General features: G+C 39.8%; 2 protein-coding genes across 2 annotated transcripts; both read left to right on the forward strand.

Annotated features, from left to right (window-relative positions):
* The first annotated feature begins 1,382 nt into the window (after positions 1-1,382).
* On the forward strand, positions 1,383-4,729 carry LOC128606326 (extracellular calcium-sensing receptor). Its single transcript, XM_053622362.1, has 6 exons — positions 1,383-1,692; positions 1,884-2,169; positions 2,271-3,077; positions 3,173-3,400; positions 3,480-3,603; positions 3,819-4,729. The coding sequence occupies exons 1-6, from the start codon at positions 1,490-1,492 to the stop codon at positions 4,727-4,729; spliced, it is 2,559 nt and encodes an 852-aa protein (XP_053478337.1). The 5' UTR covers positions 1,383-1,489.
* A 796-nt stretch (positions 4,730-5,525) lies between these two features.
* LOC128606260 (extracellular calcium-sensing receptor-like) lies at positions 5,526-9,949 on the forward strand. Its single transcript, XM_053622300.1, has 6 exons — positions 5,526-5,529; positions 5,760-6,034; positions 6,395-7,207; positions 7,422-7,644; positions 7,751-7,879; positions 8,012-9,949. Exons 1-6 carry the CDS (start codon positions 5,526-5,528, stop codon positions 8,923-8,925), a joined length of 2,358 nt encoding a protein of 785 aa, XP_053478275.1. The 3' UTR covers positions 8,926-9,949.
* The last annotated feature ends 2,455 nt before the right edge of the window (positions 9,950-12,404 follow it).

A 12,404-nucleotide genomic window follows, 5' to 3' on the forward strand; every position in this document is an offset into this window, starting at 1 on the left:
GGACAACTGAGTTCTGCTCCTGCCCGAGTCTGCTGACATGGACAACTGAGTTCAGCCAGCAGAGTCGGTGAAGAACGACACTCAGACTCTCTGTGTGACTGAGGACGCCGCTCAGCATCCCTATAGAGCTGAGGACAATGCTTCGCCTCCCTGCTCTGCTGAGGACGTTGCTCCGCTTCCCTGCTCCGCTGAGGATTTCGCTCTGCCTCCCTGCTCCACTGAGGACGTATCTCCACACTCAAGAAGGGCCAACAAAACGGCCCACCAAGTCAAGCCCCCGTCTAAAGCTGATGACACAATTTCCCAAGCCTGGGTATCGCCTAATGACCCAGGCGAACCAGCACCAGCCTCAGGTCTGCTCCTCGGCTCCTTGAGGAACCTGCTACTTGTTGGACAAGTCCTGCATTAGAACCTGAGGGGCTGTGCCCAGAGTGCCAGGACCGCAGGGGCAGGGAGTGTATTGGGGGGGTGTTGGGGGGTAGGGGAGAGGGGTTCTGTCATATCACATCAAACCAGTGACTACAATTCCCCTCCTGCACTGTGGCCTACAAACATGGCTGCTTGGACCGCAATTCCCAGAACACACTATCATGAAAATGAAAATGACTGAAAGCCGAAGAATATCTTAGAACTATAATGAGATGTAGAAGCATTCTGCAGTGATTAATAGTTCTGAGATCATTAAGTAATAATATATTATTATGGACTAGCAATACTTGAAGAAAAATGGTATTTTATATATATATATATATATATATATAGCGTTTGTGGGTGTGTGTTGTGGGTGTGTGTGGTAAAGGACAAAAATCGGGTTTTATTCTTGGCAATGTGTGGCAAAGGCATGGATTAGCAGGTGTGGTACAGTGTGAATGACGCTATAATAAAGCTAATGCCAATTTCTTCCAAAACAAAAGCAAAATTATTAACTAAAGATAAAGATAAACTAAAGATAAAGTTAGTAGTGCTAGGATTACGCCACATTAAAATAATCAACAAACCAATTTATATACCTACTATATATCTTTGAAGAATGTTACATAAGTCAGACACAGCTCAACTACAGTAAATGAAAATGTGTGCATATGTGGCCAAATACAATCATACTTACCCATATTTACACTAGCATAAAATGGGACAAACAACTAAACCATAAAGCATGCATTCAATATAACCTCAAACAAATGGTAGCATCGGCTGTCTATGAATCATTTCATTTTTCATGTTTAATATTAAGCATTCAGATTAGAATTCACTGTCCCAAATTTTCTGGAATGGTATTTTACAATTATCATTATTTTAAAATCATCGTTGAATAGGTTAATTGATTAATAGCATTGTAATCACTTTAATCATACTCTTGATGATGTAGTGAGATACATTTGATCACGTGATTGCATATTGAATACACCCAGAAGGATTCACCAATCCCTATATAACTTGCTCTTCCATCTGTAACAGGGAAAAGCACTAGTGCCCAAGAGCCTCTGTGATGTTTCTATATGCATTATTGCTCCTCTGTGTCTTCAAAGTAAAGGCGGAAAAGGCTAATTGTCAAATGATTGGGAACCCAGAGTACCCCCAGCTCTCCAAAGATGGTGATGTCATCATTGGGGGAGCTTTTTCAATTCACAGCAAAATTACATTACAGACACTGTCATTTACTGAGAAGCCACAACGTCTAATCTGTACAAGGTTTGTTGATTTTTTTTAAATCTTTGTACTGCTATTGTAATCCAAAGTTAACACTTTACTTGTCTGTAACTGTGGAAGTATAAAGTCAAACTTTATAAACTAACATTCTTGTAAAAATGTGTGAAAATTATATGAAAGTATGCTATTGTGAAACAACATTGACAAGATGTTGTTTTTCTTTATTTGTTTAGTCTGAACTTCAGAGAATTTCGGTTTGTTCAGACCATGATTTTTGCTATTGATGAAATAAACAAGAGTGGCCTGCTTCCTAATATTTCTATTGGATATAAGATATTTGATAGCTGTGGCTCAACGTTAGCCTCAATGAGATCGGCAGTGGGTTTAATAAACGGTCAGGAGCTTACAGCTCAAGAAACATGCTCTGGGCATTCAGCAGTGCAGGCCATCATTGGTGAATCAGAGTCTTCTTCAACCATAGTGATGTCAAGAGCAACAGGACCATTCAAGATTCCAGTGGTAAAATACATGGACATAAAACTGCTTTTGTCAATTTAATTAAATGTGTGAATAATGAATAATGAATAATACTGTCTTGATATGTCTCTTAATTTCAACAGATCAGTCATTTTGCTACCTGTGCTTGCCTGAGCAACAGAAAAGAATATCCCTCCTTCTTCAGAACAATTCCCAGTGACTACTACCAGAGCAGAGCTCTGGCTCAGCTAGTGAAGTATTTTGGATGGACCTGGGTAGGAGCAGTAAGAAGTGACAATGACTATGGCAACAATGGCATGGCCACATTTGTGGAGGCAGCTGGAAAATTGGGAGTATGCATTGAGTATAATGAAGCAATTCTAAGGACAAATTCAAAGGAGAGCATTGCTAAAGTTGTAGAAATAATTAAAAAAGGCACATCTAAGGTCTTGGTAGCATTTCTGGCTCAAAATGAAATGGATGTTTTGTTAGAGGAGGCCTTTGTTCAAAATGTGACGGGGCTTCAATGGGTAGGCAGTGAATCCTGGATAACTGCCAGATACTTAGCAACTGAAAGGACATCAAAAGTTATCAGCAGTGCATTAGGATTTACCATTAATAAATCTAAAATTACAGGGCTAAAGGACTTCCTTCTAAAAGTCCACCCATCCCAGATTCCCTCAAATTCCCTTTTGATAGAATTCTGGGAAATGACATTTGGATGTCAGTTTTCACCAAAAAAGGAGGATGTGAAACTTTGCACTGGATTTGAAGATCTGAAAGAGATAAATAATACATTCACTGATGTTTCAGAGCTAAGGATTTCCAACAATGTGTATAAGGCTGTTTATGCAATAGCTCATGCCCTACATAACACGTTGGCTTGCAATGCAGATGGTCACTTTGAAAATTTAAACTGCACCAAAAAGGATATTTTCCTACCGGGTCAGGTAAAACAAATAGATAAGTAAAATTACAACAGTACTGAGAGGATTACAAGCAAATACACATTCATGTCAAAATAGCACATGATTTCCCCTTGCAGGTACTAGAATCCTTACAGAGTGTGAACTTTACAATGCCTTCAGGAGAACGTGTTTATTTCAATGCTAATGGAGACCCTACTGCAAAATATGAGCTGGTGAACTGGCAGAAAAATTCAGCTGGAGACATAACCTTTGTTTCAGTGGGTTACTACGATTCCTCTCTCCCAACTGACAAGCAGTTTGTCATGAATCCTGTTAGTATAGCTTGGGCTGGAAATAGTAATATGGTAAGTATGGAGTACAGATGAGAAAAACTTACTGTAAAGTTATAGTAAATGTGTTTATCTGAGTCAGAATGTGTGTTAGAGGCCGAGATCTGTGTGCAGTGAGAGCTGTCAGCCAGGATTCAGACAGGCACAAATCAAAGGGAGACCACCATGCTGCTTTGCCTGTATTCAGTGCCCTGTGGGTGAAATCAGCAATGAGACTGGTATGTGTCCAGGTGTTACATTATGGTTGAAATATAAAAGAGCCAGACATGTATTACAAAACAAAAATGTAGGAATTTCAATATACTTGACATAAATATAATAATGATAATAATGATAATGATAATGAGTCTTTATTGGTCACATATACATATGCACAGTTTAATAAAGGTAAACAAACAATTTTCAAACAATTGACCATTTTCTCCGATTTTAGACTCTGTTGAATGCATCAGATGCCCTCTGGAGTACTGGTCAAATGAAAATCATAGTCTGTGTGTTCCAAAGGAAGTGGAATTCCTCTCATTTAATGAAAACATGGGGATTCTCCTGACAGCTGTTTCATTAACAGGAGTTTCTATTACTATAGCTGTAGGATTGGTGTTTTTCTATTTTAGAGACACACCACTTGTAAAGGCAAGCAACATTGAGCTGAGCCTCCTGCTGATCTTCTCTCTGTCTCTTTGTTTTCTTTGCTCACTTACTTTCATTGGACAGCCTTCTGAGTGGTCCTGTATGCTACGCCACACAACATTCGGCATTACTTTTGCACTTTGTATGTCCTGTGTTTTAGCAAGAACAATAGCAGTAGTGATGGCATTTAAAGCCTCAGTACCAGGTAGCAGTTTCCCCCAGTGTTCAGTGCCTGTGCAGCGAATGAGTGTTTTCTGCTGCACCCTTTTTCAAGTCATTATATGTGCTCTGTGGTTAACACTTGCACCCCCAGTGCCTCACAAAAACATGGCTCATTCCATAGATAAAATAATACTAGAATGTAATCTGGGCTCAAACATAGGTTTTTGGGCCGTGCTGGTATACATAGGACTTTTGGCTCTTTTATGTTTTATTTTAGCCTTTCTGGCTCGTAAACTGCCTGATAATTTTAATGAAGCTAAATTTATCACATTCAGCATGCTCATATTCTGTGCCGTTTGGATCACTTTTATTCCAGCATATGTCAGTTCTCCTGGAAAATTTACTGTAGCTGTGGAGATATTTGCAATACTCGCATCAAGTTTTGGTTTACTATTCTGTATATTTACTCCAAAATGTTATATCATCATACTTAAGCCAGAAAAGAATACAAGAAAACATCTAATGGGCAAAGCAAATGCAAAACCTCAGTGATTTTCCTCACATAGTAAACACAATGTATTGACAGGAAAATCATAAAACATATTGTTTTTTAATTTTAAGTTTATTAATTAGTTTAACACATAAATGCAATAAAGACAAATATTTTGAATGAAAATACTATTGAACATTTGTTCCAGTTTTTTTCTAATGAACATAATTTCATACAATATAATAATAAATATTTATTTGAGCATTACCTTTGGAATCATGATTGATCATTTTGATTAAATGTGTCCTAATTGATTGTTTATATGTAAGAAATTATTATTATTATTATTATTAGTAGTAGTAGTAGTAGTAGTAGTAGGAGTATGAGTATTATTGTTGTTCATAAAAAAAGCATAACATACATTAAGGTTGATTTATTTATTTTTATATATATATATAGAGCCTGATTGGACCAAAAGTAATCCACACATCACTGCTTGTTTTTTTTTTTTTCCTGTCTTTTAATCACCACACTTGTTTTCATCATGGTGAACATGCAAAGGAGGTCCCATGTTCCTCAGTTATTAGAAGTATATAAACACAGGATGCATTAGGCATAGTCCAAGGATTAGAGGCATATGCTTCCTATATAGCGTCATGCTTTTACTAGCAGCTATACTAATGATTATATTCTTTACTACCAATGCTGAAAATCAGCAATGCATAGCATATGGAACAGATGAACTCCTTCATTTTTCTAAAGAGGGTGATGTAGAAATAGGAGGCATTTTTTCATTCCATCAATATCCTGTTAGTATAAATCCAACACTGATGGTCAACCCAGGAAATATGAGATGCTATGGGTAAGTTGGTAGTTAGATAATTAATGGAATATTACAGACCTGAAATTAAATCCTTTTGAAGACCCACATGGTAAGACAACACTAAAAGAAATACTTGCAGGGAACAATAAGAATAAGTACTGTATAAATGCGTGCACAACAAATTATATATATATATATATATATATATATATATATATATATATATATATATATATATATACCTACATTTCATTTTAGGATAGATCCAGGGGAATTGCAGTATGCCATGGCAATGATATTTGCTATTGAGGAGATCAACAATAGCACAGATATCCTCCGTGACCTTACACTGGGCTACAGAATATATGGTTCCTGTCCCAGCATTCCTCTCTCGGTAAAGGCATCTCTGCTTCTCATGAACAGGCCAGGAATGGAGAGAGAAAATTGCATAAAATCTCCCACTGTGCATGCTGTCATTGGGGAAACTACTTCCACAGCAACTATAGGTATTGCAAAGACCATGGGTCCATTTCATATACCAGTGGTGAGTAAATGGGTATTCTGAGATTACCTGTGCACTGTTTATTCTGAAAAAAACAAACAAACAAACAAAAAAAAAACAATATGAACTATGTAACAAAAGAAATATCTATACATAAAGATAATATATAAGCTATCCTTATATAATGATAAATAGTTCTATGTTGTATATAGATGTTGGATATAATATCTGTCTAGAGATTTAAACATTTAAGTTTAATTCTCCATGTTGAGTAATTAGCAACAAGAACAATATGCAGTGGAGGTTTTGATATTTACTGTATCTTGGCATATTTGATTTTATGAAAAATAAATATGATTATCAATTCCATAAAATTTATTAAATGGCACTTTTCTTTTGCAGATTAGCCACTCAGCTACCTGTGCATGTCTTAGCAACAGAAAAGAGTATCCCTCTTTCTTTAGGACAATTCCCAATGATTATTACCAGAGCAGAGCACTGGCAAAGCTGGTCAAGTATTTTGGTTGGACTTGGGTAGGAGCTGTTAGAAGTAGGAGTGACTATGGAAATAACGGAATGGCCAGTTTTCTAGAAGTTGCTGAAAAAGAGGGAGTATGTATTGAGTACTCTGTGGCTATTTACAGGACTGATTCCAGACAAAAGTTTCTAAATGTGGTGGATATTATCAAGACATCCACATCCAAGGTGATTGTAGCTTTTGCAGATGGGAATGACCTGGACATCCTCATGACAGAGCTTTACTATCAGAATGTGACTGGATTTCAGTGGGTTGGAAGTGAAGGATGGATCACCTACAGCTACCTATCCAATGCCATGAATTATGCGGTGGTTGGTGGTGCAGTAGGTCTTGCTGTACCCAATGCCAACATTCCTGGCTTGAAAGAGTTTATTGAAAGTAGGCGACCCTCTTTAAAACCAGGTAATACTGGTCTGGTTGAATTGTGGGAGAGTGTGTTTGACTGTTCTCTAAGCTCACAGTCACAGAAGGCTGAAAAATCCTGCACCGGTGAGGAGTCTCTTGAGAATACACAAACACGCTTCACAGATGTGTCAGATGCTAGCTTATTGAACAACATTTATAAAGCTGTGTATGCTGTGGCTTATGCTGTGGATAGGCTTTTAGGCTGTCATGACCAGAAGGGACCATTTACCAATGGCACATGTGCAGACGTAGGAAACATAGAGCCATGGCAGGTGATGTAACAATAATGTAATTCTACTGCATAAATTTATGCACTTTTGCCAATTATTGTAGTCGGTACAAAATATAATAAATAATTAATAAATATAAGAATAAATAAATAAACATTTGTTTCAGGGTATATTGAACCCTATATATCATATGTAAGTTGATTTGGATAAAAGTGTCTGCTAAATGAATAAATGTAAATGTAAATATATCTTTCAGGTGCTCCATTACCTGTCTCAGGTGAACTTTACTACTAAGAATGGAGAAATTGTCCGATTTGACAAGTTGGGTGACCCAGTTGCACGGTATGCCATTGTTAATTGGCAGAGGAAGGATGAAGGAACCATAATATTTGAGTCCATTGGCATGTATGATGCATCTTTGCAAGATGGCCAGGAGTTTGTAATTAATACCAACAGCGCAGTCTGGGCGGGAGACCAGCATACAGTAAGCAAAGCAGGGAAAATGCTGATTTTCTCATGACCTCTCAACATATTTTATTACTGTGTCTATTGCTTAACAAACTCTAAAAGGGGTTACCTGTATACTCCAGGTTCCTCGGTCTGTATGTAGTGAAAACTGTCTCCCAGGGACCAGCAGGGCTTTCATAAAAGGAAAGCCAATTTGCTGCTTTGACTGCATCCCCTGTGCAGATGGGGAGTTTAGCAACACCACAAGTGAGAAGACCAGGCTCCTTTCATTTACATTACTGCTGTTGGTGTTTTTAAAAAGTCCACTAAAAGCTCACATGATTTCACACCATCATGAAATGTCCTCATTTTGCCTCTCTAATATATCTGTGGTTTCAGATGCAGTGACATGTCTTCCATGCCCTCTTGAATACAAGTCAAATGGGAACAAGACTCAATGTGATCTGAAAAACATTGAATTCCTGAACTTTAATGAACTTATGGGTATTCTGCTGATGGCGTTCTCTTTGTTTGGTGGATGTCTCACAGTCACAGTTGGGTTCATTTTCTTTTACTACAGACAGACTCCTATTGTCAGGGCCAACAACTCTGAGCTGAGCTTCCTGCTGCTTTTCTCTTTGAGTCTGTGTTTCCTCTGTTCACTTACCTTCATTGGTCAGCCATCTGAGTGGTCTTGTATGCTGCGCCACACAGCTTTTGGGATCACATTTGTTCTCTGCATTTCCTGTGTTCTGGGGAAAACAGTAGTTGTGTTAATGGCCTTCAGAGCTACACTTCCAGGTAGTAATATCATGAAGTGGTTTGGACCTGCACAGCAGAGACTCAGTGTAATTTCCTTCACTTTCATTCAGGTCTTCATTTGTAGTCTTTGGTTGACGATCTCTCCCCCCTTTCCATATAAAAATGTGCACCACTACAAAGATAAAATCATTTTAGAATGTCATGTTGGATCAGTTTTAGGTTTCTGGGCTGTGCTAGGATATATAGGAATTCTTGCTTTTTTGTGTTTTATCTTGGCTTTTCTAGCAAGGAAGCTACCTGATAACTTTAATGAAGCCAAATACATTACATTCAGCATGCTCATATTCTGTGTAGTTTGGATTACATTTATTCCAGCTTATGTCAGCTCTCCTGGAAAGTTTATTGTAGCTGTGGAAATATTTGCCATTTTAACCTCAAGTTCTGGATTACTTTTTTGTATATTTATTCCAAAGTGCTACATAATTTTACTTAAGCCTGACAAAAACACCAAAAAACAAATGATGAATAAAACACCATCCAAACCACTCTGAACAAGCTCACACATATGGTAGTAGGTAAGGAAACAAACAAACGAATAAGCACATGCTCATTCATAGATGCTTGCTACTTTTGATATAAAATGATATGTGGAAGTTTTTCACTGGCTATGATTTAAATGTATGGCGTTCGTTAAATAAAATTACGAATTTGACAATAAACATGGAATCTAAGAAACAGAAAAAAACTCAGTCTGTACTAAACACTAACGCAACAGGAGACATATAGTAGTTTGATTATCATTATAATTGTTAATCATTTTGAATACAGAAATCACATAAAAGTTTACATTCAGCTCTGTGTGTGTTATAGTCGCAGATTACACTCAAACCCTTAAACTCCCCTTTGTTATCTATCAGTTAGCAATGATAATGTAATTACTACCACCATACACAAAGTATGCAAAGTTTACAGTATTGTGACTGACCCCTACTACCCCTCCAGATCAGGCTGCCCAACACCCTGTTGCTTCCAAACATCCACCTGAACTGAATTCTGTGGTTCTATCAACATCAGAAAACCACAATAGAAATAAATAAAGTGGAATAGAGTAGAATAGAATAAAGTGGAACCCTTCTTGTCTTTGTGCGCGCGCATACCAAGACCTTCAACAACGTCATATAGTGAAATTATGTCATGTTATTTCATATAAATACCATTGTTATATGGGCACAATTCCCTGAAACCTCACCAAGTACTCACCTCCGCTCTGGTTCTAAATGACAATGATAAAACTCTGGGCAGAAACTCAAGGTTCAATCACTGGACTACTCTAGAGTCATCAGACCACCAGTACATGCAAGGAAAGCTTAAATAGTAACAATTTACACTGGTCATCCTATTCAAAGGTTTACATACCCCTGGTTCTTAATGTATCATGTCAAGTTCTGACCCTAAAGGTAGCTCTTTTGGCTGGCCCTGACATCTCTGTTGCCCTGTCCTGCCTTGCCCCTGGATTAGCCAAAGCCTCTCTATATCCTAGGCCGGATTATTCCTAAGTGCTTATGTTTGCTGCCCAGCCAGTAGTGTTGCAGGCTTTCTACCCTCCTCCATTCCTTACACTGGAACAAGGAAGAGTGTGCTTACTATATCCAGTGAGGGCTCTTGTACTTATGTCCACCTCTCCAGTCATTGCAGTTGCTGGTCTGCTTGACAGTGACAGTAGAGGTGATGCTGCATCAAAGCAGCTCATCTCTATTTGGATAGTGGGAGCAATTTCTATTGCTTATGAGGCGTGTGGTCTCACTATGCCTCTGAGCATATGGGCTTATTCCACTAGGATGGGTCACTTCCTAAAAGGCTTTATCTAAGGGGAACCCTTACAGGATGTGTGTGCTGCAGTGGGGTGGTCAATGCCACACACATTTATTCGTATTACAGTTTGGCCTTATTGGCCAGCTAATATATGGTTCTCTGAGCTAATGTCTTTGATGGATGGCACTCCCTGGGAGATTACTGTTTGCAGGGATCTATTGTACTGCAGTGGGGTGGTCAATGCCACACACATTTATTCGTATTACAGTTTGGCCTTATTGGCCAGCTCATATATGGTTCTCTGAGGTAATATCGCTGATGGATGGCACTCCCTGGGAGATTACTGTTCGCAGGGATCTATGGGCTGCCCACCCTGTGGTGTTGCAGCCTTTCTGCCCTCCTCCATTCCTCACACTGGAACAAGAGAGGATGCACCTGCTGTGTCCAGTGAGGGCTCTCTGTACTAATGTCTACCGCTCCGGCCAGTGGCGTAAGTCTGGGCAGCTGCTGGTCTGCATTGGCGGCGACTGTAGAGGTGACGCTGTGTCAAAACAGCGAAATCTCTAATTGGATAGTGGAAGCAATCTCTATTGCTTATGAGGCACGCGGTCTCGCTATGCCTCTGGGCATAAGGGCTCATTCCACTAGGGAGTTCGCCTCCTCGAAGGCTTTGTCAAAAGTGGTATCCTTACAGGATATGTGTGCTGCTGCAGGGTGGTCTACGCCACACACATTCATTTGTTATTACAGCCTCGGGCTTGGGTCTTTTTGAACAGGCCGTACCCTCTGTATAACGGAGTGGATATTCTCATTCCCATAGTGTTATGTTAAATGCAAAGTCGAGTTCCCTTTGAAAGGGAACGTCTGAGTTACGCATGTAACCCTGTTCCCTGAGAAGGGAAGGAGATGTTGAGTAGCTTTGTCATAACCGGGCAGGCCTGTGAATTGCGTCTTAGCTTCAGATAATAGAGGCTGACAGCACAGTTCACAGGTGCCATATATATATCATGCAACGTGCTTAATTGCCACGTCACCTGATCATGGCAGGCCTATAAATAGAGGCATGATTTTACACAAGCAAGGGCGCACCTAGAGTGTTATGCTAAATGCAACATCGAGTTCCCATTGAAAGGGAACCATGCCAGCACTCAATTCAAGCCAGTCTGTTTTGAATTCCCCAGACCCATATGATGGGCGTCGTGCTAAGATAACCATGCAAAGAGTTGACTGTGTTATATTTTTCGAGCCTGCTGACCTCCAAGCCTAAGAAGAAGCAGTGGCCCAGCCCGCCAGTGGGTGAAGTGTCTAGTCATTACAGGATTCAGTGGACTTAGCAATCTAACTCAGTTTGTGGGGCTATTTGTAAAGGTGTTTACAACCTTCACAACCTGGAAAGTCTTTGGGGGGTGGGGACCAGCATGATGAAGGAAGCTGTTCCGCCATTCACAACTTACTATAAGCAGGCCGACAGGGCGGCCTCCACAGACCAGCTCCAGCCCCTCCCATGTCCTGTTTCTTCCAGAGGCCAATGACATGACCTTGCACATCCTCTTCCTGCCAAACGCTGACAAGATGGCCTCCCAAGTCATGTGCCTGTCTGAGGCCAAGGGCAAAGCCTCCAAAGACCAGCTCATGCCTGAGGTTGGCGGTGCAGCCTCCCAAGTCTGGTTTCAGCCATCTGACCCTGGCAAGCCTGCCCTGTTCTCTAATAGGTGTCCAAAACATATGGCTTCAAGTCTGATCATACGATCACACATCAGGCATTGACTTTTGGTACCACACTTAGGAACAACCTCTGTGTTCAAACAAAGTGTTTGTTATTGACAATCAGGGGTTTGCATAGAAGTTTACTAACATTTCTCTGGGTTCAGATATGGAAGGCTGTCCCTCTCAATTACTCCCCTCCAGGTATCTCCATCAGTCCCAACATGAGCATTAAATTCCCCTAATAGCACTATGCAGTCAACAGGAGGTACCCTCCTGAGCACAACATTCAGAGTTTTCTTTCCCTAGACTTGAAATCTCATTGAGGCAATACTCTTGTCCATTTGGACAAACAACAGCAGCTTGAACTGATAAGTATCCCTGCACCTGCATGAAGCCTTTCTCCTGTGGGAACTATTGTTGGACTCTTACCCATCCCGTTTTATACTGCAGCCCATACTATGTGTGGTTGTAAGGCAGACTACATCTAGCCCATAACTTTCCATCTCACACA

This window comes from Ictalurus furcatus, chromosome 4 (genome assembly GCF_023375685.1).
Source record: "Ictalurus furcatus strain D&B chromosome 4, Billie_1.0, whole genome shotgun sequence".
NCBI classification, from domain to species: Eukaryota; Metazoa; Chordata; class Actinopteri; order Siluriformes; family Ictaluridae; genus Ictalurus; species Ictalurus furcatus.

Excerpts from the sequence above, each read along its gene's own strand:
- LOC128606326 (XM_053622362.1), top strand. The coding sequence starts at position 1,490 with ATGTTTCTATATGCATTATTGCTCCTCTGTGTCTTCAAAGTAAAGGCG. Across the intron at positions 3,401-3,479 it reads GGGCTGGAAATAGTAATATG|AGGCCGAGATCTGTGTGCAG; the intron begins GTAAGTATGGAG and ends AATGTGTGTTAG. Across the intron at positions 3,604-3,818 it reads TGAAATCAGCAATGAGACTG|ACTCTGTTGAATGCATCAGA; the intron begins GTATGTGTCCAG and ends CTCCGATTTTAG.
- LOC128606260 (XM_053622300.1), top strand. Across the intron at positions 7,208-7,421 it reads GAAACATAGAGCCATGGCAG|GTGCTCCATTACCTGTCTCA; the intron begins GTGATGTAACAA and ends TATATCTTTCAG. Across the intron at positions 7,645-7,750 it reads AGTCTGGGCGGGAGACCAGC|TCCAGGTTCCTCGGTCTGTA; the intron begins ATACAGTAAGCA and ends TTACCTGTATAC.